Source organism: Passer montanus, unplaced genomic scaffold, assembly GCF_014805655.1.
Source record: "Passer montanus isolate IOZ18808 unplaced genomic scaffold, ASM1480565v1 scaffold14, whole genome shotgun sequence".
NCBI classification, from domain to species: domain Eukaryota; kingdom Metazoa; phylum Chordata; class Aves; order Passeriformes; family Passeridae; genus Passer; species Passer montanus.
Genome location: NW_024360941.1, coordinates 12382603 through 12410465, shown reverse-complemented (window position 1 = coordinate 12410465; position 27863 = coordinate 12382603). Strand labels below are relative to the sequence as shown.

General features: G+C 37.7%; 1 protein-coding gene across 3 annotated transcripts in view; it reads left to right on the top strand.

The window, feature by feature from the left end:
* Positions 1-27863, top strand: part of ACSL1 (acyl-CoA synthetase long chain family member 1) — a 38219-nt gene that overhangs the window by 8637 nt on the left and 1719 nt on the right. For all 3 annotated transcript variants that reach the window (XM_039700190.1, XM_039700191.1, XM_039700192.1), the window contains exons 2-20: positions 348-575; positions 6488-6602; positions 6958-7022; positions 8250-8351; positions 11931-12030; positions 12178-12356; positions 15036-15068; positions 15245-15296; positions 16067-16140; positions 16902-16979; positions 19284-19418; positions 21015-21149; positions 21978-22073; positions 23101-23173; positions 23917-24005; positions 26337-26453; positions 26812-26955; positions 27478-27579; positions 27681-27752. In XM_039700190.1, the coding sequence (XP_039556124.1) occupies positions 381-575; positions 6488-6602; positions 6958-7022; positions 8250-8351; positions 11931-12030; positions 12178-12356; positions 15036-15068; positions 15245-15296; positions 16067-16140; positions 16902-16979; positions 19284-19418; positions 21015-21149; positions 21978-22073; positions 23101-23173; positions 23917-24005; positions 26337-26453; positions 26812-26955; positions 27478-27579; positions 27681-27752 (1956 nt within the window). In that variant the 5' untranslated portion in view covers positions 348-380. The remainder of the gene's footprint in view (positions 1-347; positions 576-6487; positions 6603-6957; positions 7023-8249; positions 8352-11930; positions 12031-12177; positions 12357-15035; positions 15069-15244; positions 15297-16066; positions 16141-16901; positions 16980-19283; positions 19419-21014; positions 21150-21977; positions 22074-23100; positions 23174-23916; positions 24006-26336; positions 26454-26811; positions 26956-27477; positions 27580-27680; positions 27753-27863) is intronic.

Here is a 27863-nt window from a genome sequence, read left to right as displayed (position 1 = left end):
CATCTACTCTACAAAAAACTATTTTACTTTTGTGAAATTCTTTCCTTTAACAAAAGGTCTTAATTTTTTTTTTAAATTTGAGTGCAGTCTCTGCTGAAAGCAATACTAAAACCCTGAAGAAATTCCCTCTTCTCAGCCCCACCTGTTTTTCTAGAGTATGAGCTAATAATTGCTTGCTTACTTATTGCAGCGCAGGTATCTAAAGATTTGGCCTGCCTAGTGGCAGATCAAGTTATTTTGACAGTGGGAAGCTGGTAGGACAAAGCATACATTGCTGCCCTACAGCAACAGCGAATCAAAAGTGGATTTCAGATTTTTTTTGTGCAACTTTTTTTTCATACCAACAGATTCCAGCATTGGAACAACTGCACTGAACTGCAATGCAAGCACATGAGTTGTTCAGATACCTGCGAATGCCAGAGCTTGGGGATGTCAGACAGTATGTGCGCACCCTTCCGACAAACACCCTGATGGGCTTCGGTGCTTTTGCAGCTCTCACGACCTACTGGTATGCAACAAGACCAAAAGCAATAAAACCACCATGTGATCTAGCAATGCAGTCTGTGGAAGTGGAGGTAAGTGCCACTTGATGGATGCTGTAGTTCACTGAAGTTTGAGCCCTAAATGCAGCATTGAGAGAGACCAAACACTTGATTTACATTAGGGTGTTTCTAAACCTGTAGTGTGGGGAAAGCACATTTCAGAAATGTGGCTTGAACTCATTATTTTGGCTTTCTGAATTTGAAAATCAGCTTGAGGCCTGACGAAATAACTTTTCACAGGAGAAGACTCTGCTGAGACAACTGAGCTTCTGATCTCACTAGTGACAGAACTTGTTCATATTAGAATTGGCACAGTGTAGTTTTCAATTCCTGGCCACATGCTGACCTATAAAATTAGGTCTTGGGGTCAGAGTATGTATACTGGTATATACTGATTAGGCTAATAACTCTTCTGTTATTTTTAGTGTATAATAGCTGACACATGAGACTTTATATTGTGTTACAAGCATCAGGAGGGCACTAATTGTCCTCAGCTGATCTGTGGAAAGAAATACTAGTCTGCTAAGAGATCCCAGCCATAGAGTAAGTTGAAATTAAACTGGCCACCTGCTAAACGCTGGATGTTAGCTTAGCTTTTGTCTTATACTTTTTGGAAGCAGAGTTACTTTTAGGTGGTGACTTTTAAAAAGTGAAGTCAAATAGAAGAAGAGTCTGAGTGGGAGAAACTGTTGCTTTGTGAGCAAATATAGACAACAGGTTGCAAGGCTGGTGTTTTTGGGCGTTGTTTTATTGATTCTCTTGCTCACTACAGAGTCAAATACTAACTCTTTCAAGAGTGTTCTCTTTCTTCAGGATAGACAAGGTGTTTTCTCCTTTTGAAGGAAGGGGAGTTTTGGATGGTTGTGATCTTTAAGGGAGATAATTAGAAAATGTAGAATTTACAAGGTGACAGCTTCTTACCTTACTGATGATAGAGACTACTACTGTAGGTTTATATATATATATATGTATACTTGGAACTGAAGTCTCCCTTTATGCTATATTCTTCTGCATAGGTAGACTGCATCTAGTTCTGTATCAAAGGAATTAACATGACTCTTGTGCTTAAGACCAGATGTGACTACAAACTGATGTAAACAAACCTGGCAGAGTTTAAAATTTACAGTAGGTCAGCTTCATGAACTCTAGCAAACTCCTGTCATTACTTCAAATTGGGCACTTTTTTCCATGTTTTATACTGTTGAGATTGAAGAATGACACATTAGTTGGTCCTTCCATTCACAGTTTACTTCCCTAATCTTCTCAGTGGAGCATACAGCAAGTGTAGGGACACATCACGTTACTGTAGCAAGTAGTGTTCTGCTACCAGAAGTACGCAAAAGGGAAACAAAAAGAATGCAGTTGCAATGTGATAATTGCAAAAATACCCCCTATGTTCAAGCAACATGTAGAGTAAGGATCTAGAAGTTAGATTTCATTTCTTGGTGAGCTTTTCCAAGTCCATCAGCAGATGTGTAGACAGCAGGTAGAATAGTCTTGTAAGCCAGCACATCTTGGTTGCTGGAATGAGTGAGCAGTGCAAGTTTTCTACCTGTGGAGTGCCTCATTAAGCAGTGTGGACTTCAGCAGATTTTGGGGGGGCATTGCATTTTAAGATGGTAAGACAGTAGCTTTTAGCTGTCCATAAATCCCATGACAAATGCTTATTTGCTTGAGACTCTTGACAGCAGTCTCAGTTCACTGCCTTTACTTCAAGTTAAATAACCTGTCACTGTTGGATTCTGAGATTGAAACCATTGTTTGGCGATATGAGACTTCACTAAGCTACTTAATGCATCATTGATCCAATTACACTAATTGGCTCTCTGATCAGAGCAAGATAGGTGTAATAGTGTTATTTTTCACTGCTTCATTAGAAAATGTTTTAATGGGCTAAATACTAGTAAGACTTGAATGAAAAACACTTGAATGTGTTAGCATGTTGCAGTGATAAAAGCTCAAACTTAGAGAATATCTTAAAATGAGTAAAATCTGTCCAATTTTGTTTTCATTAAGGGTTGTATCTGAACTATTAATAATGTTTAAAATGGTGATCAAATAAGAATGTATGCGTTGAATCAAGTTTCAAGTGTATGTTGGAATTGCTACTCTTATAACAGTGACAAGACTTTATTACAGTGCTCAGGATTCAGCTTCTCACTACATTTAACTTCATATACTGCATTTTCTTATGTACGTATTAAGGTGGGTGGTCACTTCTACAGGGAAAAAAATCAAATACTGCTCTGAAGTTCTCTAAGTATTTTTTTCTGCCTGAACAATACAATTTTAATAGTCCTGAGCAGTTGCTCCAAAAAAAGGCATGTCAGAAGGCAATGCCTCTTTGCTACTGTTTTACTATTTAGTCTACCTGTTCATTTACAGAAAGACATTTGAACTAGAAATAAGCTTTTACATAATTCTTACTTGTGACTTATTTCCTTGGCATCTAACAAAGTAAAGAGAGGTCATTGACTGGAGTAGGGTTTCTAGATGTTCTGATATTATATCTTCATAACTTCATATGGGAGAAGTTTATTTATTGTTGTTTCAGCTCACTTCCCATCTCTCCAAAGTTTTTATTCAGTAGGCCAGCACCCCATGATCCATTTTAACAATCTCTGGATGAGCAAAAAGGTTATACATGTAGTTGAAAATGAGTGCAAAGAGTTACTGAAGTGGCAGGGATACATTGCACTGGACCAGGTTGCCCAGAGCCACTGTCAGCCTGGCCTTGAACACTTCCAGAGATGTCATCCACATCTGGATCTGCCTGTGGATTGCTTTCTTTCCACTGGTGACTAGCAGCTGAATAACTTTGGCTGTTAATTTTGTGCAGGTGTATGGCTGTCAAATATATTAAATCTTGCTTTAAAAAATTGTTTGTCTCAGCTCATGCTATGTAGAAGAATAGGATAGAAATAAATGTTAGGATGTCAGTATTTTCTAGAAGTAAGACTGGATTTGACTGGCTTTTTTGTTCCCTTAAGAAAAGATATTCAAATGTAGAGAGAAGTGTTCAACTCATGAACGCTTTAAGTCTTCTTATGTTCTTCTGATCTATTACCAGAATTCTAGCATGCCTTGTCTTTCAAGAATCACTTGTTTACACATGTGCTTATCTCCCTATGAATGATCAATTTTACATGCTGTATGCTTTCTTAGGGAGTAGCATGCTTAAAATTAACATGGCTGGTTTGAAAACTCTGGTTTATACTGCTTGCTGCTCAGAATAAGTAACCTAAGCACTGCTTGCACTTTCCCTCTCAGATAAAGGGAAATTTCTCTCTGAGACATGGAGTCTACAGTGTGTTTTGACATTGCTGCTAATCCTAAGAAGCATGTGTCAACAAGAAACAAACCCATGGCTTGAACAAAAGCAGTTACTTTATATGACCCAAATAGGCCTTGATAGAGTAATATACACTCTGTTGTAGAATAAATCTGTTTCCTTCAGATGCTGCTATTTTTAGCCAGTGCCAAGTTTTTACTTAATGACTAGCACTTGATGTGGAGTAGGTTAATTTCCTGCAAGTCCCTGAGCTGCTGCAAGGACTGCTTTACACAACTAGAATCTGTTCTCAAATTAGTCAGATTTTATTGCCTGGCTACTTTAAGAACACTTATTAAAACTGACAACCCTTTTGAGTGCTTATCGTTTTACTGGACAGATCTATTAGATACCATTCAAACTAACCTGTGTGAAGTCAGCCAAGCATTCCAGTCCTGGGATTCAGATACTTGGTGGTAATGACCAGTGATTTTTAAAAAAGTTTGCTGCAAACAGAACTTTTCCCTCATATTGCACAAACATTCTGGATAAAGGACTGTTTGGACTAGGTCTTAAAACAGTAGTTCTTGCTGCTTTCAAGCAGAATGTAGATGAGTTCTGTTGCTTAGTAGATGAGTAAGTTTAGACCTTGCGTTATGCACCTTCAGCATATTTAGGAGTATTTCACTGCATCAATAATGTTAGACTCCTTATGGCCATCACACAAAGAGCTGGGTGTTTTTCTGAAAAACTTTTATTCTAAGACTGTTGAAAATCCAGTTAATTCTACTTTACTATAGGAAAAAGAACAAAGTAAGCAAAACTGAAAGTTGTTTGTTTCCCCTTACCGAAAACTTATAAGAACCAATGGGAACTTTACAACAGCAGACTGTTAGAGTTTGTCTTTTCTCAGGAGGATGGTGCCATCAGTCTTGTATCTAAGCAGTGTACTGTCTGATAAGTTATCTTTAAATTTGGTTAGTGCCTCAGGCCCTGAAAAATTTGCTTTTGTGGTGCTGTAGAATAGGGCATGTAAACAAAACAGTAGTAGCCCACATGAGGAGAAACAAATACTTCTTGACTCTTGCTGAGGAATGGCTTAAGCTATTGTATTTCACCTGATGTAGGAAATATAGCACGTCAGATGTGGTACATGTGATACACTGCACTTGTTGATGTTACCCGTGGCCATGGTAACCAACTGCATTGTGTGATCTTTCTTAGATTGGCTCCAGAGTGGCAACACTGGGAAAAGCTATATGATGACCTTGATTATCCAAGATCTGAGAACCCAGTGAAATAAAGCAAGCGGTCTTGCTTTTCTTTCCAGGCAGAGACATGTACTAGTGATCTGTTAATTTCCTGTAGAGTAGATGTTGGTCTGAGAGCAAGTATACTCTTGAATTTCTAATGTTACGAATTTTTAGAGGTAAGCCACTCATTAACTTGTTCTGGGTCATGTTCACAGTGTACGTTTCTGCTTACTGTCAAAGGAGTGGCAAGCACTGCATTACTCATACTGTTTTGCTAAAACAAGTTAGGCTTGTTTTAGTGTGAAAATATTTTTTTCCTCTCTGTGCCTTTTATGTGCTAGCTGATTTCTATAGACGTGGGTAATATGTCATCTTCTGTACACAAACCTGTATTTATGTAGCTTATACATGAACAGGGGATGTCTGGTCTTCCAGGATGCTTTGAAAACAGGGGAAGAATCCGTGACTACATATGAACAGATTTTAGTTGTTGAGGATAGACTAAATATGTTCCTGAATTGTCTAGGGTTTGACTTTCTGAAAGAGCCAGAAATTGATTATGCTGATAGAGAATCTTATGCAGTGTTTACTCAAGACCCTCTGTTTAACCAGCTGGGTTGTTCCTGATGAAAACTTGCTTGTAGGTGTCTGTCATCATAACAGGACTAATTAACGACTGTGGCCTAATAGCAATTGCATAATTGTAGTTTATGAAACTTGACTGCTCTCTATAAAATGAGATTATTTAATCAGTCACTCTAAAAAAGGCAGTGTTATAGCTGAATTATTAGATTCTTGTATTCATTTCCAATTTTAACTTCTAAGTGCTCAACAGCTAAAAAAATGGTGATTTCAATTCTCAAGTTAATATTGTCTTGACTGCATTTAAATAAATCAGGAGGAAAACCTTTTTTGTAAGATGCAACTTTTAACTGGATTAAAGGGCTCTATCTGGAATAGAATATTTTGCTTATGAGAACACTTGTTCAGGGTATTGGTGACCGTGCTTAAAATCATTTAGGGTTTGAAATGATACATTGAAGGGTGATGATGTTCTGTCATCTTAATTAGAAAAATATATTGGGATTGCACCATTAATATTCTGTTTAGACTGCTCTGAGGCTGGATTTAGGAAGCTAGATGAAATTAATTATGGTCTATACTGCACTAATAGAGTAAAATATTTCTTAAGAAAGTGTTTTTGACAAAATGCCCCATGTTAGACTTTACTATTCTCGTTTGTTCTGTGATATCATAGGTAGCTGAGGAATAAGACTTTGCCTGGCAGGTTTTTGGTAATGTAGGGAGCAGTTTGACTCTTGAAACAATGTCCTGGAAAACCCTGCGTAGTTCTCAAGTTTTCTCAAGAATATTCCTTCAAGCCAACAAGGGTGTCTGACCTTTCAAATTGCTTTTCTTAGGGCGGTGAGCATGCTCGAAGGTCCTCGCTTCTCAGCAGCGACGAACTGTTGTCATACTACTATGATGATGTGAGAACAGTTTATGATATTTTCCAAAGGGGTTTACAAGTATCAAGTAAGTCTAAAATTAAAGATAATATTTTAAATATGTCAGGGACTATGTATTTGAACTCTTTTGAAATGCAGCTGGGCATAGGGGTCTCTGTATAGCAATATGATGAATTTACTGGATGTGAGTTTTCTTGAGGACAAATTAAACTGCTATTTTGTGAATAGTCAGTGCTGTATTCCTTCGTCTAAACCGACTTTGTGGCCTCTGTCCTTTCTCAGCTTCCTTTCCCGAACCCTTAAATAAACCCCCATTTGTCATCTGAAAGTGTCTGCTGAGAATCTAGGGACTTAACACCAAGAGTGATGTCAGGACAGAGGAGTTTGGGTTGAATTTTGAGTAAATTTTTTTTTTTTTGTAGATAATGGTCCATGTCTTGGTTTTAGAAAACCAAACCAGCCATATGAATGGATCTCCTATAAAGAAGTAAGTAGTCTCTTACTGCTAGACTTGCTTTTTGCTTGCTGAGGCCATTGATATAGCATCCAATAATGTGATATAACAAATTGGAATTATTTATATATTTAAAGTAGTAGCAGAATATTGCAGAAAGGTTCTAGTTCCTATTACAGTGTCTTAAAGGAACAGCCTTAAATATGTGAAAAGGAGAGAAAGAAGAGCACCTCCTGCACTTGTTGTGTGAACTCCAAAAAATTCTGAAATAGAACTGTTATCTTGGCATCTCAATGCTGAATTGTTTAGAACTTGGATGAAGCAGCAGCTTTGAAGTAATATTCAGGGGCTCAGACTGTGCTTGCTTCCAAGAGTCTCACTGCACTAGGGGAAGTTCTGTCTACAGGTGTTCTTTAGGCTTCCTGGCACCTATGGACACACCAAAGTCTGAATGAGGTTGTATAGGATGCTGGCAGATATGCTTTGAACTAGCAGCATGCTGCTTCTTCATCCCTGAAAATATCCGTATGCAAATTTCTGTTAATAACTGTGTGCACTTAGGTTGTTCCTGATTTAATCAGTTGGTCTTCAAATTTGCATAAACCTTGCCTATTGCATACTGTTAAGGTCATTAAACACCTTCTGTGTGTAACAGAGCTCACTTTTTCCCCAAGGTGACTCTGCTGTGAATTTGTTAGGTGCAACCTGTTTTATTAAAGCTTTGCTTTTGGGGTCATGCCACTAACATGGTTTCAAGTCACGTGCTATAGAAAAAGAATTTGGAAAATTGCCTTCTCAAACTTTGTTAATAGAACTAAGTGGGTTTTGCCTCCTTGTTCTATTGTTTTTTTGAGGGAGAAATGCTATTCCCATAGACACTGAATGAAGTAAAAGGAGGATGTATGTTATGCCTGTGATTAAACAGAAATATTATGTTGAATTGTTCCAGGGTCACTTCTTGGGTTTAACACAGATGCAGCAAAACAGTCTTTTCTGTGCTTGTGTGCTTGAACTTCTAAACTTATACTTAAAAATTTCAAGTCTGACTGGATCAAGTGTTTCTTCTGCTGCATATTGTGTAATAATTACAATCAGTGTCATGTAATGGCACTGCAATGTTTAGGTTATCAGTCACAGAGGACATCCAAAATACCCTAAAAAACTTCTCTCTCATTCATACCAATTAATAATTGTTGAATAGAGTTAGCAATTATGAGCTTGCCCTTATTTTTTTTATTCTTCCTCTTTTTTTGCCTCCAGGTTTCAGACAGGGCTGAGTATGTGGGCTCTGCATTACTCCACCGAGGCTTCAAACCATCTCATGTTCAGTACATAGGAATCTTTTCACAAAACAGACCTGAGGTAATTAAACGAACATTTTGTGTCTCTGTGGTCTGGCTGTTACTAAAATGGCCTCCTCCTTTGTCTCTTGGCAGTGTGTTTCCTTACTGAGAGCCCATTTGGTGTCAGGAAAAGCCTAAAGACTGGTATTGCAGACCCATGAGCCATAGACATGGCACCTTTTAGCTAAGAACCAAAACTGGTAGTTGATACAAAGGTTAATTCATATATTGTTGTTTTGGTTGGGGTTTTTTGTTTTTTGCCTGTAGAATGCAGAAGGCTGCAGAGCAGAAAAAAACCAGGGAATTCAGAAGAACTGAAATAATTATATTGTTTCCATGTTATAGAGGTGGCTTGTTTAATAGGAAGTGGATGTACTTCTTAGTAAATTTAAACACTACTTGGTTTCTCTTAAAAAGTAACATTGGAGAACCTAGATAGTTGAAAGTGATAGGAAGTTATAAGGAGGTGTTTAAACTTTTAAAACATCAAGGAACACTTAGTGATTAAATATTTGGACCAAAATGTGTTAAGGTGGTAATTCTTTTTCTTCCAGAGGCCCTGGGCACAAAGATTCTGGGTGGGGAAAGCTACTGCTGAAGGCAAAAATGGGAAATTAATTTAATAAAAATGGGTAGAAAGACTGAAAGTAGCACAATTAAAAATCACCTGAGACAGCCATAGGAATATTTAGGTTGATAGTGCCTATCCATTTTAACCCAGAAGTGGTTCCAGATTGCTCTTTCTAAAAACATTAACTATTCAGTAAGTATATATTCTCTAGATTTGTTTATTAAATCTGTTTTATAGGACTGAATTTCTCTAACCTAGGTTTGTGTTTAGTAGTTTGAGCTAGTACTTGCTGCACGGAGCTAGTTCAGTGTAAACCTATATTAAGACAGGGGGACTGGTTCTTACCCTTTATCAAAAGGATGCTGTCCCTCTTAAGTAAACACTCCTGTTTGTGTTTGCCATTATCAAAGGACATCCACAATTCTGACAGGGTTGGAAGTTCTATCAGTCTTGGTCTCTTGTTGTCACTAAAAGACAAGCTGTATGACAAGGGACTGTGGATTGATTCCTTCTTTTTCTCTCAGGCTACAACCTAAGAAACCCCTCAGCTCTTGGGTTTTCCTGATGGAATTCTATTTCTAACAGCTGTAGATATTTCTGTAATAAAGAAGGCTGGAATATATTCAGTTAAGAAGCTGTTAAATGACATGGAGCTACAGACTCTACCATTCAGCTTCCTGTGCATACAACATGGTGAACTGGAAGTAAAAAAGGGAGACATGTTTTTGTTATGCCAATTTGAATTGTTTCTCTATAGATCTAAGTGTGCATGGTCTCTGCTGGGTTAGAGAATTTCTGAAGGAGAGCATGGATTTTTGCTCTTGAATCACAGAAATAAAATGCTTAAGTTGTATTGCTTTGAGTTGGTTCAGGAATGAGATGAAAAGATTTTTTTTAACCAGCAATTTTAAATCTGGGATTTTCCCTGGTCAAAACTACTGGATGGGTGTTGTGACATCCCAGTCATAATCACTAATTCAGACAGGACAATATGTGAAGATATTTTTTGTGTGAGATTATTCACATTTGTTATTTCAGGAACAGCTGCTGGGGAAATCCCCTAATGGGGAAAATCCTAGCAAAACCAAAACTTGGATTTGTAAATAAAAGTATTACTTTCTTTGAGTTCCGGGAAGAGTCATCTCTTCTGGAAATGGGAGGTTTGTTTTGGGTTGAGAGAAAACAAAACAATGAAGTATGGTTTTCCCTAACAGAAGATCAGAACCATAATAGAAAAGAAACTAAAAGTCTGTCTGTCTGTATTTAGTAGTAGTTGCTTGCTTGGGCTTTGAGAGAACTCAAGTGTCATGTTTTGATATTTACGTTTACTCATAAGTTTAGATGCAAAATGCAAAAAAGTGGCTCAGTAGCCCAGAAAATAAAGATGCTGGCTGTACTGTTGAGAATAATGTGCAAGAGTTGTTGGAGGCTGCAACAGGAAGCTTTTATGGCTGTGTGCAGCTTCTGAAGTCTTTTTGTAGTAGACCCCCACCCTATTAAAGTAACTTCTAAACTTCTGGCTGCTGAACAGTAGCACAACTGCTCCCTTGTTGCATATCCTGGAGGACGTTGTTTAGCAAGAGCTATTCAGTGGAATCTTTCATGGCTATTATAAATGTGCCTGCTTAGACTTACCAGTATGTGTAATGTCTTCATGAAAGTCTAGTTACCTGTTAGCTGGCCGTGCACTAGTTTTATAAGAGGTCTTTTTGGACAAGAGGTGTACAACTTGCCCATTGCATGAATGCTGTCAGAAAAATTTCCTGTGTTTAAGGCTATCTGAATCAATAATAGAGTACTTTGGGAAACTGGCCCCTAATAAAGTTTGTAAAACTGAGATTTGGCAACTTTAACATAGTTTCTATTAGATATTTTATGGAATAATCAGTTGAATCATGTTTAAACTTGTCATCCTGTGGGGGTGAGGTAGCTGCTTGTCCTGAAAAGCTCTGCAAAGTGTAACAGTTTGAGAGAGGGGAAAGGAAACACCCTTGTTAGTGCAAGTCTTGTTGAATTGTAAGTTCTGCTAAGTCTTTAAAGATGCATGCTGTTTTGTTCCTGTCATTTGGACTGACTAAAGATACTGAGAATTTTTGTCAGTCTTTGGTGGGAAGATCAGAAATGTTCCAGTTCCATTTGTCTCTTCATGTGTCTGGAGGTTCCTATTTGAGAAGTTGCATGCTATTCTGTATTTTGGTGTAGCTAGTTGGTTACAAACTACATCTAAGAGTTACTCTCAGAAAAAAAGAATTGTATTACTGTCTTGATGATACTTTGGATTAAAATAGGCTGGCTGTAAAGCATAACTCACATAACACATTATAAGGCTGCAATATTCATTATGTTTATTGAGTAGTATACTTGTTAGCATGTAGATCCTTCTTACTGCAGCTTGCAGGGATGTAATTGCATTTTTTTTAATAGAAGTCTTCCTGTAAAGAAGAATGGTTAGTCTTGAGAAATGCTGAGAAACTTTCTGGGGCTAACTCCCCAAAGGACTTTAATTGTGTGCGTCATACGTGTGACCATCAAATGAGATGTATATAATGTAGGGATAGCAATACTGTGTGTATATAAATTTAACGTGTGGTCAAGACATAAATGAGTCCTTCAGTGATTCATGGTAATAAGAAAAATGGAAAGCCTTGCCTACCTCAATAACATAAAACCAATAAAAAGTACTGTACTCTTGCTCAAAGCCTTTATTAGTAGGTAAACTAATGAGACAGTTAACATTAACTGCTTTTTTCAAAAGTACTTAATATTACTTTCAGGGGTAGGGTTGAATTTTATTGGATTCTTCCCTGTAGCTCTTTATTATTTGTGGATTTTTTTTTTCCTTCCATAGATAAAAATTGAGTAGGTCTTCAAATTGAAAAAAGAATACAAACTGCTGCTTTCTAAAAAGACTTGTCCATGTGAGCTGTGTCCTACTAGCTTCCTTGTTAGATCTTAAAAATGAATCTTTCTTGGGGGTCTGTTACAATAAGCAAAATGTAGTGACTTTCATCTCTTCTCTTTGTGCAGTGGGTCATCATTGAACAGGCGTGCTATGCATTCTCCATGGTGGTGGTGCCACTCTATGATACACTGGGAGCTGAAGCTATTACATACATTGTGAACAAAGGTAGGATACTTGCAGTAGCTCAGCAACTGAATATATGGTGGCAGAGCTGTAGCCTTCTTCAGAAAAGCCTTCCATTGCAACATACTGAAGTATGGATCTAGTCTAAACTGAACTTGTCACATTGATAATATAGTTCTTTTTCTTCAGCTGACTTGTCATTGGTTTTCTGTGACAAACCTGACAAGGCCAGACTTCTGCTAGCCAGTGTGGAAAAGGGAGAAACTCCAATACTCAACACCATTGTTATCATGGATTCTTTTGGAGTGGATCTTGTGGAACGTGGTAAAAAATGTGGTGTGGAAGTCTTCAGCATGAGAGAAATAGAGGTAAGAATGCTTAACCTGCTTAACTGCTTTAATCCTGTTTACTTGCCATGGATTAGTTTCAAAATCCTTAACTATCTCTTGGATTGAAGTTTACACAAAAATATAAAAAGTAATAGGAGGAAAACAACTTGCTAATGGTATTTCACAATGCTCAACGTAAAGAAGTGGATATACCAAGATGACAGCATGAAAGCTTATTAATATAGTCCAAGACTGAACACTAGATCTGAGTGTTAAGGCTTGCCCATGTGAAGCATAATGTGATAATTATATACTGTGACTAATATTTCAGAAATTCTTACTTCAAGAAGAACCTGTGTAGGTTTTGTCTTGTGAAAAATGACATTTTTCCCTGTACACTGAATCTACAAGATGTTTTCTGGGGGAGAAGGAACATGTCAGTCAACCTCTTTCAGGATAAGGTTATGGTGATATAGGGGAATGAGCTTTCAAGCTTTGGAAGTAGCAATCATTTTAATTAACCACCTGATGTCAAGTCTTGGTTTTGCTTGTAGTTTTTGTTGGTGTAGATCTCTTATGCAAGTTTGTTTCATAACTTCACTCACTTGGAGAACCTTCTTCCAGGATCAAATTGCATGAAGTACATCTTTGCTCTGAGATTATGAAATTGGGTTTAGCCTGCTTTTAGCTGTAATACTGATGAAGGCTTGGCTTGCTAGACTTTGGCTATCTCCAGATAAATGTACTTGTCTTGTGCAGGTGTCAGTAACTGGTATGAAATGCCTCATTTCACTGAACTAGTTTTTGTAGCAGTTAAGACAGCTATGTTAGTAGGGCCACCTTCTGGTAAAGATACAAAAATGTCAGCACACCTTCTGTCAAAACATTGACTGGCAAACTGGCCTCAGTAAGAGTGCCAGGTTAAAATGGGGCTAAAAACATGAAGTAGGGCTAGAGTTAAATGGCTTGCAGTTCACTGGCCAAAGGGTTGGGTTAAATGTAGAAAAAGTGACCCAACTGTAAGCTGTTAGACTAAGATGAGTCCTTGAGTTGGACTACAGTTTTGGACAGAGGAAGATGCTTTCCACTGGATCTTTTAGCTATGAAAAAACAAAACTGAGGGTAAATGTTGTCTTTACAAAAGATGTTTGTATGCTTTAGTGATGTTCAGTAGTACTATATAGCTCTTATTTCATTAATGCAAACATCAAGTGCTAAGTAAGAGGTGTTCCAAGAGCCTTTTGTTTAAATCTCTGATAAGAAGTTTGCCTCTAAGTTAAATAATTGTAATAGTCCTTCAGTGAAGAAAGTTTTGTTGCTTTAAGGGGCTAGAGACTTATGGTGTCTCCTGAAAGGTATCTATGAGCTGTTTAGAATCTATTTCTAGCTTTGAATAGTTTTCTGGATTTCTGGCTTGAGCTTATTGCTCAGCTGTGCATGGGTTTTGTGAACCATTCCTCTGTGTATGCCCTAGAAGCCTTCAGCTTAGTTTCTGATGCCCAATATCTATATATATCATGTGGCTGTAGCTGAGTAAATAAATGGCTCTTTAACAGGAAGAGATCAAAACACGTGTCTGGGACCTTAGCTGTGTATTCAGTAAATCCCAGATCTTACTCAGAGAAGGTTGTAGAGGCACTGAGCTTGCCAGTGGTATGTGAAGTGGAGGTGCTGTTTTGAGCAGACAGCAATGTTGCCATAGTGGTAAATCTTTGTATAATGCACCCTTTCAAAAAGGCAAGCCTACAGGTATGGGAATGTTAACTGTGTTTCCAGACATTCCATTTGTCTTAAACCTCCTTGGGTAAATCTAGGAAGTACAAGATAATAAGAAGTCTAGGGCTCAAAGAAATGCATATGCTATTGTTGTGTACTTGGAAGGTAAAGGCAGTGGTGAAGTTGATGTCTGTCCTCAAGGGGTGCTTCCAAAGATACACTTAACAGGAGGTCCTTTTTAAGTAGTATTGTTTCTAGTTTTAAATGGGCATGACAGTAGTAAGCCTTGGTTTGAAGCTTTAAAACTCATAGGTACTGAACATTGGCTTGCAAATATTTCCTTTTACTCACAATATCCTTGGTGGTAAAAGGATCATTTTGGTATCCTTTCCCTTCTGCCTAAAGAACCCTAACATTAGTGGTCAGGTCTGAGTAACTAAGGAGGAAGAAGGGTTATGGATGAGAGCTTCTCCTGTATAGGAGTTCAAACCAGCAATGAAATTCAGTCTTCCTTGGAGGTGCTTGCTGAGATGAATCTTCCTTCATTTAACCAATAATTGTTGGTGGCACAGCTTCTGCATGAGGTATAGGATTGTCTGTTGTCTTATCTTAACCTAGGGAGTGACTTCTAGTTTATTAGCTGGAGAAAAGCCCTGTAAATTCAAGATAAATTTTCACTTTTGTGTTTGTTGAGTGCGGTAGTTATTGTATGTATTTTTGAAATGTGCTTTAAAGCTTTTGTTAATCTTGCATTAACTAGAAAATCACAGAATGGTTTGGGTTGGAAGCAGCCTTAAAGATCATTAAACCCTTAAAGAAAGGGTGGTTTCCATCCATCCTCCAGCCATGGGCAGGGATTGCTGCACTCAGTTGCTAAACAAGTTAAAATGCATTAACAGAGTGTCTAGATAATGAAGTATTATGGTATTTGGGAATGTTTGATAAATTTAAAGCAAGAAAGCTACATGTTTATGCCTACACTTTTTCTTCTCCTTTCTGTAGGAGCTAGGAAGAGCACACAGGCAAAAACCTATGGTAAGTATGAAATTGGTTCAAGTGACAATGTGAAGCTGGTTAGCATTCTTTAGATCTAACTAGCAAATCTCCCTATCTCCCATAGCTAGAAATAACACTAGTACCCTGATGTTTTGTCCAAGAAAATATTTTTCCTTGCTGTCTTAACCATACTAATACTTTCTTAACTCTCATAGCCTCCAAAGCCAGAAGATCTAGCAGTCATCTGTTTCACCAGTGGAACAACAGGTACATCTCATTACATTATGTAGAATTTATTATTCTGTATATGCAAAATTAATTCAGGAGCCCTCCTACTTTTCTTCCCCCCTAATATTTCCTCCTGCTGCTGCACCTTTCTGGCAAGTAGTAGCTGGGTTAGTGTTACAGTAAAGTTCCCTTGGGTTTTTAAATTTTTTCCTGTTTATTAATAAAAAGTTGCAGTATTGGGGGGTGGAGGTGTTATGTTTTTGGGCTTGGAAACAAATAATGAATTTGTATTTACATAAGGGCTCTGCATCAAACTTCAGATTATCAATTCTTCCATGGTCTTTTTTTGTACTTTATTGGCAAAATTGTTCCATAGGTCTAAGAACCTTGCTGTAAGACCAAAACAGACTGTCTAGATGTCACTCACTTGACATTTGTGAAGTTCATACCCACTGGCATGAAGTATGGGGGAAACAATACAGCAGCAAGTTATATTTTTTAAAACAGATGTGAGAATAGAAGTTAATCTCGATTTGGTAACTGCATCTTCACAGAAGAGTTGAATTTTGAATTAGAAACATATCCAAAAATATGGTGATTTTTTTAAAGCTTTGGGCTCCTTGAAAAGTTTTAAGACTTCATCATAAACTGATTACTTAACTGTTGCCAGCTGTTCTTGACAGGGTTTTGTTTGATACATAAAGAAATGTATTAGTGTCAAACAATGCTATCACATTAGTTTTGCCACTGCTACCTTAACTTCAAGGATCTGAATTTCACTGTTAAATCCTGATATCCTTCTTCCTTAGGAAACCCTAAAGGAGCTATGATCACTCATCAAAACATAGTCAGCAATGCTTCAGCCTTTGTGAAAACTACAGAGGTAAACTGAAAAGATAAACATTGTGGACTTGCTTGGAGGGAAATCTCATGAGTAAAACAAACATTGAAATCTCTAACTTTGGTCTTAAGCTTTAGTAAGATCCAAGTGAAAATATAACTTGACAGCATTCTGTGCCCTCTAGTCAGAAGTCAGTGTTTACTGGTTATTCTGTCAGGGTCAAGAACCCAACGGATCTCCAATCTGTGCTGATGTAACCAAAATGATAAAATGATCCTTATGTGAATATAGATTACATTCTGTCATGGGCTTATAGTGTTTCTTATTAGTGCAAGGAGTACTGTTTCTAAATTAAGCAACTGGACTCACAATTAGCTCATGTAAGGTACTTTTGATATTAACCTTAGGGTAAATCAGGTAAACAAACTTCCTAATCTTAGATGAAAGTATATTTTTTCAACCCAATGCTATTCTAACCTCTATTGTCCCCCTACCCTCCCAGTATATGTAATGGAACTCTGTGGTTTATATCAGAATTTATTTATTTTCAGAATTCTATGAATGATAAGTTGTAATAATCTGATCACTGTACTCAACTCTAAAAGATTGTTTCTGCTGTGTGCCTTTACTCATGTTAGAAAGTCATTGCTGTAGTCTTTAGTGAAAGAAAGACCATGCAGCTTCATTACAAGCAAAACTAAAGCAGGGGCTGTGCTCTAGAGTTTAGATGCTAGATTTTACTGTTGTGTTTAAGTTAGACAAAATAGACTCAATGAGAATTAAACTTTTGCTAATACTTCCAGAAATCATTTATTCCTTCTTCTGATGATGTTCTGATATCATTCCTGCCCCTGGCTCATATGTTTGAGAGAATAGTTGAGGTAAGCATCTGTTTGTTGTACTAAATTACTGAGAAGCTTACTTTTCTTACAGAATGCATCCAGGTGAAATATGCTCTTCCTTCCTGACTCTTGTGAATGTGTGTGAAAGCTTGAAATAATGTTCAGGAAAGCAGTTTCCATAAACAGTATGTAGTGAGCTCTAGACAATTGGTTCTCATGCCAAAATATAAACATTAACCTTAGAACTAGGGTTAATTAGAAACTGGTTTACTAGAACATGAGGCAATCCCTTAGTGCATGTACACTGCCTAGAGATTCCCTCCAGCGTAATTAGTGCATTATTAAAAATCCAATGCCATTCTTTAGTTTACAAACTTAAAAAAATTATTTTATAAGGAGGCGTCCTGTTTGCTTACCCAAAACTAATTTTGAGTTAAACTCACCATTGCATCCAAGAAATTTGGGGAAAGAGGAAGGGATTTTGTTTCAGGGGAATTTTCTTCCCAGAAATGGAAGTGGCTTTTAAAGCCATTTCAGTGACAAACTTTGAAGTTCTCTTGGATCACTTGTTTTCCCAATATAGCAAAAATCTGAGGCTTAATTTTGGAGAATGCCAGTGTTAAGAAAGTCACAGCCAGTCTCGAAGACCTCTGGGTTCATTTTGGGTGCTATGTGTTATTGAATGGATGCAATTCCTCTACTGTTGTGCTTCTACAGTATGTAAGAAGTTCATGTATTAATTACTGCACTTACTTAAGTTAAATTAACACTTCTTCCTCAGGTGAGATTGCAGATACTTATGTTGAAGGTTTATAGAGGGAGCATCCATGCAAGCATGAAAAATGCATATGAAGCCAGAAATTGTTGTATGACTTCCGTTAGGAATCCTAAGTTTTCAACTGAAAGTCTGTGTGCATATATATATATATGCAAAAATGTTTCTATTTGTGTGTGTATATATGTGTCTGTGTGTATAGAGATTTGGAATAGTACACAGCTGAGGTCTACATGTGCCTTTGGGCATTCAGCCCTTTTTCTTCCTGGTCTCCTTGATATCATTTATACCTCAGTGTTCATTTTGCTCACCTGCCTTGCACTAGATCATACAAACAGCTCTGCTCTTGATTATGCAGTAGAAAGAGGATAGGAACTTTCATTTTCAAAGAGAAAATGAAAAGAGTGTTTGGATTGCAGTATTCCTCTGCTGGTTGAGGCCTGTACAAAATAGGTGGCAGAGCTACATAAGGAAATTAACCAAGACATTATTGGTAGAAAGTAGAAAAGATTTCTTGCTGTTTGGGGTAGATATGAACACGGGTTCTGTGACCAGTCTTTACAGTCCTGTTTTAAAATTGATGTTTGCTTGGTTTTGGTATCATATGGAAGTTAGAGGGTCAATGAACTTGGCTTGACAAGTATGTTCCTTACTTAGTAAAGGCAGTTGCTGCTGAGTCCATATGGACTGATATATTTGCTGCTTTTAGCAGATGGTGGCAAAATATAGGTAGAGATGGAAAGCGACACTTTAGCATGTCTCATGCAGTAAATAAGAGGATGGATAGTAGGGAATGAAGGAGCAGGTGTTACAGAGCAAGCAGAAGAAATAAAAGCAGATAGGTATAAACACAAGGGAGAGAAGAGATGTTAAACACTAAAAATAGGAAAATAAAGTGAGGTGTGTAAGGTAGGTGGTGAAGCTTCTAGGCTTCTAGACAGAAAATATTGAACACAACAAGGTTAAGTCTGCCTACCTTTGTGTAGGTCAGTAAGTGATACAGAAATAAGCTCTGGTTCTGCCAGAATCTTCTGAAGAGCATCTTGATCACCTAAGAACAAGTCCTTTGCTGGCATTAGTCCTGTGGAAATGAGAAGGCAAAGCAGAGTGCAAGGATTGGAAATTAAGTAGCAAGCAGGCAGAAATCCTCACTGGACTAGTAAATAGTAAGTGTGGACTATAAATGCAGAATTTCTAGGTATAAACAAACTTGTTTGTCAGGAGCAAACAAATCTAATAATTTTAAATAAGCTTGCTAAGTGTTTCAGATGGAGAAGTTCCTCCTTTTCAGTCTTTTGCTAGCTCTTGTCACTGGCATTACCTTATTTGACCAACTGCCCTTTTTGGGTAGAGGATTTTGTGCTAAGCTTGAAAGTGTGGTTTGTGTACACCAGATGTGTCTTGCTACTTGATCTTTCTAGTACCATCTTAGTGTGAGAATGCTGCAAAACTAGTCCAGAAGTTGAGAGGATTTAAGGCCAATCTACACTGCATAGGACTGTCATACATACAGAGCTGGAACATGGTGTACCTCCTGCATTTTCAGTGTGTTTACTTTTTTCTAACAGTGTGTGGTTCTATGCCATGGAGCCCGGATAGGATTCTTTCAAGGGGATATCAGACTACTCATGGATGACCTAAAAACACTGCAGCCAACTGTATTTCCTGTAGTACCAAGACTGTTGAACAGGATGTTTGACAAGGTAAGTCTACAGGCATGAGTGCAGGCTTTTAAGAGACTCCATGAAGTTTGTGCTGCCAGAGTAGGAGTAACTGCTGTGTCTGGGATATTAAATTGGCATGCTACCAAATGTGTGCATCTCTAAAAAGAGCTGAAAGTGCAGGGAATAGTACTAGTTGCATTAAAACACTTTCAGGCAACAGATACTAGTGTTAAAAAAGTCTGACTAGGGGCCTTGATTCTCTCTATCTTGATTAATGACTCAGTGTTTTGCTCTGAGCGAGTTAAAGTCTAGTCTACAACACGAAAATGAGGCTTGGCATCTGCATGCCACACTTTTAGCATCTGACTCATGGAGTGGAATTTGCAAAGCAAGGTCAGGTGTTTGCCTATGTTTGCATGGACACATAAAAATTTCCTACATGGCAGCCAGAGTGTGTTCTAGCTGGAAGAACTGTAAACTAGCCAGTTGGTAGTGCTGGGGAGAACGTGTCTGTAGCCTCACTCTCCTGTGTGTGCTGCTTGCCTGCTCACAGTGAACTGAGATGGGAATTTGAAAGTGGATTCATTCCTGAGCTTCAGGTTTTAATTGGCCTTTTGCATATGGGTGGCTGACTCCTTTTAGGCTACAGGCAGGGGAGCTAAAGGATATAAAAAAAATCCTATGACTGCTAAAGAAATGGCAGAGCTGTCTATGCTCTTAGCCAGGAAATTTCTCTGATCGTGAGGCTAGAGAAACACCAAGTAACACAAGGTTCTGCTTGGCTTGGAAACAAATGGTGCAACTGGAATCCATCTGGAGGGGAGGAAAACCTGAGATTAGCTTTTAGTACTTAAAATGTTGCTCTTTATTCTGCTCACACACTCTCTACTGAAATTTTGGAAGCACAATCAAAGCTTGAGACTGTCCTCATGATTTCCTCTTGCTGCTTTAGTCTGGTGTCCTGAGGCTTCCACCATTTGAACCTCACCCACCCTTGCAGTAACCTAGCATGTGAAGCCAGCAAGTTGGGCAATTGGCATAGCAGGGGGACATAATGCTGCAGTCTGCATGCTTTCAGTCATAATGCTGAGTCTTCCTCTTTCCAAATCAATGTACTAATGTTTTTTGGGAATTGCTGTTGAGCTTGCTCTCTGGCTTCCTAAGAACAACTAGAAGGAGCCTTTGAAAAATGAATTAAAGTGCAAATTTGTATATGCAAGAGATCTCCATTTGGTGTTTCTGAAGTGACCTGCATCTCCTCACAACGCCATGTTTTATATTATGTATTATGATAGGGTTCTTTTCAGAAAATGCTGAGGCTAATGCTCAATTTGAATTTTGATACTAGAATAGAGAAGTAAACCATTTTCATTCATATATTTTAATGAAGAAAGAATGCATTGAAACAACACAGTTTGATGGCTATCGAGAATTAGATAAGTGCTGATTTCAACTCTTGAACTGAGGTCAAAATAAAAATTCACAAGTATTTCTTACTAGAATTAAGATGCCTATCAATAAAAGTGGTTTTCATTCATTTGGTTTTCATTGTTAAGAGTCTCTATGCATGCATATGTAAGAAAAAGGGAATGGTAGTTTATGAGAATTCTAACTGTAGTTCATTTTTCTTAATAGATTTTTGGGCAGGCAGATTCTTCATTAAAGAGGTGGCTGCTGGACTTTGCATCCAAGAGGAAAGAAGCGGAACTCAGAAGTGGTATAGTTCGAAATAACAGTTTCTGGGATAAAGTCATCTTCCGTAAAATACAGGTATGCTTGCAAGCCTCTAAGTTCAACTTCGCAATTGTTGGATTTCATACAAATAGTTATAATGTGGTATGGCTTTTTCATTGAGTTAAGACTGCCTGGCTAGTCAGAGTAAAAATCAGAGCTGTCTTTTTATTTTCAAACTCATTTTTTCAGTTCCTTTAGTTGTCATAGTATCAGCTAACTGTATTAAGGAAGTCACTCTGAAACAGTCTGGTGCTTCTCTTACCACTTTGAAAGGAAACATTGTTCTTCTGAAGGAAGGGTCATAGTATCAGCTAACTGTATTAAGGAAGTCACTCTGAAACAGTCTGGTGCTTCTCTCTTACCACTTTGAAAGCAAACATTGTTCTTCTGAAGGAAGAATGCTAAGTATGACACAGTGCTAGCTGTAGCCCCCACTGTCTTCTCCCTGTTGGTCACTAGTAAGTCATGTCTGCTATTAGATCTGACACTCACTTGCTATGGCCTTAACCTTGGCTGTACAACATGCCTATGTTGCTGCTTTTTGTAGCATTCAGGATGTATGGGAAGCTGATACAAGGCAGTTAACTATAAAGCCATCACTGTAAGGCCATGGCTTAAGCACTTTTTTTGCAGAGTCTGCATTGCAGTGGCACCATGTACAGATACTGTATGAGATTCTGCATCTTCTAGCCATTAATGAGACTAGAAACACTGCAAGAAAAACACCTTGCAATAGGAGATGAAACTTCCTAACGTTTGTGGGTGGCACTGTAGGTGAACAGTGGCTAAGGGTGTCATAGAAGATGACTCTGGAAATATTTCTAAAATGCTTTTGGTGTCCACAGTATCTTGTGTCTGTTGTAGGCAAGTTTGGGAGGAAGAGTAAAGCTGATGGTCACAGGAGCAGCACCTGTGTCTGCAAGTGTACTGACCTTCCTGAGGGCAGCTCTTGGCTGTCAGGTGAGTTGCCTGGCCTTAGTCCTAAACCCTGAATATTTTAATACCTGGCTCTAGCTTTTAGAGCTTTTCTAGCAGTCTGATTATGTGGATAACTCTTTCTGGTATTCTTGGAGATGATACAAGTGCATGCTCTTTTTCTGAGTTTCTCTCAATCCCCTGAAATTTCTGTATTCATACCAAAGTCTTTTAACTGAAGTAACCAGCTTACCTGTCTTAGAGGAAAGTTTTTTTTTTCATGGGCTGCAGTAAGCAATAAATTACCTACTTTATTTAGTTTTCTGGAGTTTGCCTTGCTTAGTTACAGTATTTGTAACTACTGTAGAAAATCTAATAATCAATGTGGCAATATTGTAGTGTTGCTGTTTTGAAAATGAGGCTGAGGTGAATCACATTGTACATATTGCATTTATCATCAGAGCCTCTTAAAAGTATATGCTTTTGGAGGTAAAATTTGAATAGCAATGGCATAAAATAGAACAAATGTGTTGAAATTAAATAAATTTCAAGGATAGGGAGCAAAAATAATCTAAAATATCAGGCTTTCATAATTTCCTGAAGTTTTTCAGTGGTGTGCTGTGTAACAGTGCATTTTGCTTAGAAAAGGGAAGCCTGTCTTGTGAATAGCAATCACAGAGCTGTCATGGGGCATAGGGATTCCATTTCTGGCTGTCTCAGACAAACCTATTTTTAAACTATGTGAATGAAGTCACTGCTAGTGCTATGGTTCTACACTTTTCTTCCTTCTTCTGCTCTTTTCTGTTTTAATCTAAACAGGTGTCACATGCTATGTGAAACTGAGTGAAACTTTTGAGTAAATATTGGAACTGAAGGTGGAATATTAGCACTCAAAACTTTGCATTGTGATAAAACTAATATTTCAGGGTTTTTTAGAAGGTGCTGAGGGTTTTGGGACACTCAAATTCAAACAATTAGAAGAAAATAAACAAAATGTTAATTGCATTTTAATGAATAAACTTTGTATTAAAAAGTAATGGTCTTTAGATTATATTTTGATTTCACTTTCTAGTTCTATGAAGGTTATGGACAGACTGAATGCACAGCTGGATGCTCGCTGTCATTGCCTGGTGACTGGACTGCAGGTATGATATTCAGCTGTCTGTTAAATTTTAGGATTACTGAAATTTTAGAGGTCCCTGATCACTTTATTTAATCTTTGGTAAGTCCTATCATGAAGGATAAGATTGGTTTTCAAATGAAATAAAAAACTTTGAAGAGATCCCTTGATATTTCTGTCACTTTATTTAATCTTTGGTAAGTCCTATCATGAAGGATAAGATTGGTTTTCAAATGAAATAAACTTTGAAGAGATCCCTTGACATTTCTACCCCTAAATAGCTATGAATGTTCAGGAATTCAAACTTCTCATAGGATTTATTCTTGTAAGTTGAAGTAGCTTTTGGAGAAGGGAGGTCATAGTATTAACCTTTGTAGTTTCTCTCAAACACAAATCTTCTGTGTATAAAGGCAGTACTGGAATACAAATGGCATTTTTTGGTGTTTGGAACCAAGAGTTTGCACTTCTCTCAGCTGTTGCATCTCTAGCTCCCTAACTTAAATAATACTGCTAATGAAAACTATATGGGACTTCTGCTACTTAAATATGTCTGTAGAGTGAGGATCCTGATTATAAGAAAAAGGAAGCTTGAATACATGGTTCAGCTTGTAACGTTCTTAGGGATATCTGAGAATTTAATGTTTCAGTTCTGGCAAATTTAAGCTATCAGAAATCAGTTTTCATCTTTCTTCAGTGTGTAAGCTGCTTATTTTTTTCAGAATCTGACTAAAAAGCATCAGGATATTGCAGTGTTACTCTATTTAATAGGTCATGTTGGAGCACCAATGCCATGCAATATCATCAAGCTTGTTGATGTACAAGAAATGAATTACTTGGCTGCCAAAGGAGAGGGTGAGGTAAGTAATTTCAGAAAGTCAATATGAGCCTCTTGAGAAATTTTGGAAAATGTTGTGGGTTTTTTTGTTCCTGAAATAACTGAGTATAGTAAAAGTCCTAAACATGACCTGCTACCTAAAATCTAAGATGCCTGCATGCCATACCAGTTAATGATTCACAGAAGCAAATCAGGAAATAGCATATGGGAGGGGAGAAAGAGATTACATAGCAATGTTATCCCACAGGTTAACAGATGGTTTTGTGACCATACATAAGGTGTATGACCAAGGTAACATCTTCCAGCTGTGGAATAGCTGGGAAGTGTGGCCACCTCATCCTCCAGCCAGCCTTCAACAGAATGCTGGCAGAGGGCTTCCCTCCCACCCTGCTGCCAAAGGCCAGAGAACAGCTGTTGCATACAGCCAGTTACCCAGCTTGTCATGTGTGAAGTGAGATAATTTAAAGTGGCTGGGAACTTCTGAGAAATGGAGATCAAGTGTCATGAAGGCTGCTGATGATTTGTGATGCCTGCCTGCACATTTTTCTGAACTTTTTATGCAACCTGCACAAACTGAACACATACTTTACAAACTTCATTTTGAGGAGTCAGCTTTATATGTGATGCTATATGCTGTCTTTAAAAGTATTTTTTCCAAAGTGCATACAGATTTAACTTTGTATATACTTTGAACAGATGTTCATGTAGTAATTTACTTTCCCAAAGCCTCAAAAGCAGATTAACTGTGGTGTCTTTCATGTGCTTTCAAGAGGCTGTGGGGGCAGCTGGGGGAGTGAGAAATTAAAAGTAGCTTAAGCAAGTAACTAATTTGTGGCTATAAAGGATTTATAATATTTATTTGTTTTGGTTGTGATTTGTGTGAGACTAGAAACAAATCATTGAGCTTTAACTCCCAGAAATACTCAAGGATTTAGTGTGTCTTCATGGTGGGAAACTGTCTGCAAGTGAAGAACAATGTCAAAATACTTTTGTCTTGCATATGACTCCATATTTAGTCTTCATCAGCAAGTTTTGCTTCACTTTCAGTATGATCTTAGAGCTTGGTTTGCTAGAGGAACAGAGTATAAATTCTTATAATGAGAAACAGTTAAATAGTTTTTAAAAGTCTCCTAAAAAGTGTTTTGCTTTCACTTTATATGAAAATTTGCTGCATTAGGAATTATTTTGGACATGAATAAAAATAGTAGCCCCTTAACGTATCAGGTGTCATCTTAGTCTTTCAGGCCCAAGTTCCTCAGTATAAACTATTCTAAATATAACAAAAAATATTGTAACTTGGTTCACAGAACTCAAAGCCCTTGGCTATTGAATTTGCTCTCCTTATCCATTTGCTACAAATAAATATTCTTCCTTATTTTCTGCTTTTCATCTGGGTTACATATTTCTATTCTTCTTCTCTGGAAGTAAGCTTGCAATATTCTCTGCTCTGTCAGCCTTGATTTTCACTTCTGACAGTCAAGAAGAAATTTGTGAATAGAATTATATATGAGCATATGCAGATGAGGTCTCAGTGCCAGCTAGCAGATACAGATAAATGGTTGGCTGTCTCTACTGGGAAAAGCCATCACCTACTGCCTTCCTGTGATCTTAGGGCTGTGAAAAATCAGTGTTTGATTGGTCAGTCTTTGACTTGACTAGGACATGTAGAGTTTTTATTTGTATCCTTCCAGATAAAGTCTGTTTTAGAACAGAAATTACTTCCTTTGCAAAATATTACTTTAGTTTGGTACTGTCTCCATAAGGTCATGAGAACCCTCACTAATGCTCTCATCTCTCTCCTACTGACAACATCTCATGTTCATTGTCTTGTATTTCAGCAGCATGCTGGGTAGGCACTGAAAGTTTTTCAAGAATTGACTGCTGAACTACATTAGTAATTCCTTGTAGCCTAATTTTTGGACAACAAATGTGCCATTTGCTTGATATACAACTGTTCTTTTCTCCATTAGTTTTAGCACAATGCCTCTGCTGTTTACCAAAGCTGAAATGAACATGTTGCCAGACTGAGAGATAGTACTTCTGGATCCAGCAGAATTTTTTCACAGGAATAAAACCAAATTTCTTCTGATAGGTTCTAGTTATTCACATAGTGGATAGGAGCACTACTGCTGGACTGAAAGAGATTAGATCCTTCCAATTGCTTTTTATTCTATTTCATACCAATGGAAAACATTAGGTCTCCAAAAACCATGAGCAGAGGTTCCTGTACAAACACAAACTTCCTCTTGCCTTTTTAATGGGCATTAAGAACCATTGGAGAAAGCATTTGTTGATAGTGGTGGTTGCTAACTTCCCTTCATTGTAGCGTATATTAACAAATGGCTCTTTTCAGGTGTGTATTAAAGGGGTAAATGTGTTTCGTGGCTATTTGAAAGATCCAGAAAAAACAGCGGAGGCTCTGGACAAAGATGGCTGGCTTCACACAGGAGATATTGGGAAATGGCTACCAGTAAGTTAACTTACACAGCTGGAATGATACTTTTATAGTTACTGGCAGAAATTTAATAAATAGATTAGAAAGCATTTGGTATTGAACAGAAATAGTTAGGTAAAAGACAAGAATTTGTGGATGTGACTGTTGTAACTGAATCTGTTTGCCTAGGCCTAAAAAAGTATTGACAGTGCCAGTGCTGAGGCTTTCCTCAGTTTAGATTAGATGGATACATAACCTATTTTCTTCTAACACTAGTTTGACAGTTCTCTGGCTCTAACACAGTTTCACTGTGCCAGTGTGGCATGCATAAGTGTATAGATTGGTTTTTCACTTTAAGTGCCTCCTCTTGAGTGAAACTTATTTCTGCCAACAGAATGGTACATTGAAGATCATTGACCGGAAAAAACACATATTTAAACTAGCCCAGGGAGAGTACATAGCACCAGAGAAAATAGAGAATGTGTATCTGAGATGTGAAGCTGTTGCACAGGTGTTTGTCCATGGAGAGAGCTTGCAGGTAAGCATTTTTCAGGTAATTAAAAAAAATTATGCAAAAGGAGACTGCAGGAAAATCTTCCTTTCTTCTTTCCCTTCACCCCAGACTTTGGGACTGAAATTTAAAATTTTATTGTAAACTTTTATCATTATGCATTTTGGTTCTGATTGGATTCCAGAAGTTGCATAGCATGTTTCTGGATTTAGTTTGACACTGGGGAGTGGAGCTGAACTAATTTGCATGTTAATGGCTGTATATAAATTGCTAACAGTGTGCAGTGGGAAAAGCCCAAGAAACAAAAACCAAAACAGAAAAACCCACACACACCAAGAAAAAACCTGGATATCTTGGAGGTTTTCAATTATGAGGGAAAATGTGGGTCTTAATGCTTTCAGTTCAACTGAACTGAACTCCACTTTGTGTTCAGGTAGGCATCAGAGAAAGCTGCTGACATTACAGCAGGATCAGAAATGCTCCCCAAAGAAATGTGTAGGAACTAAATTGTTGACTTAGGAATTTTTGTCAAACTTTGGTTTTTTTTAGGCCTTTTTAGTAGGTGTTGTGGTACCTGATCCTGACACTCTGCACAACTGGGCCAAGAAAAAGGGATTTGAAGGCTCCTATCAAGACCTATGCAGGAACAAGGTAAGGCATATCTAACTGAACAGTTAGATGTTCTGCATCAACTTTTTCAAGTTGCTGCTTATGAAAGCATGAAGCTATACAACGTATTTCTGTATCCACAGGATGTAAAAAAATATATTCTGGAGGACATGGTGAGAATTGGGAAAGAATCTGGTTTGAAGTCATTTGAGCAGGTATGATGCTTATGAGAACCAAATACCTAATTCTTTAAACTTCTCAACACCCATATGATCTGATTCTCCAGAAACATCTTTTAATTTGTGTCTGGAAAACTTTTCAAGTGA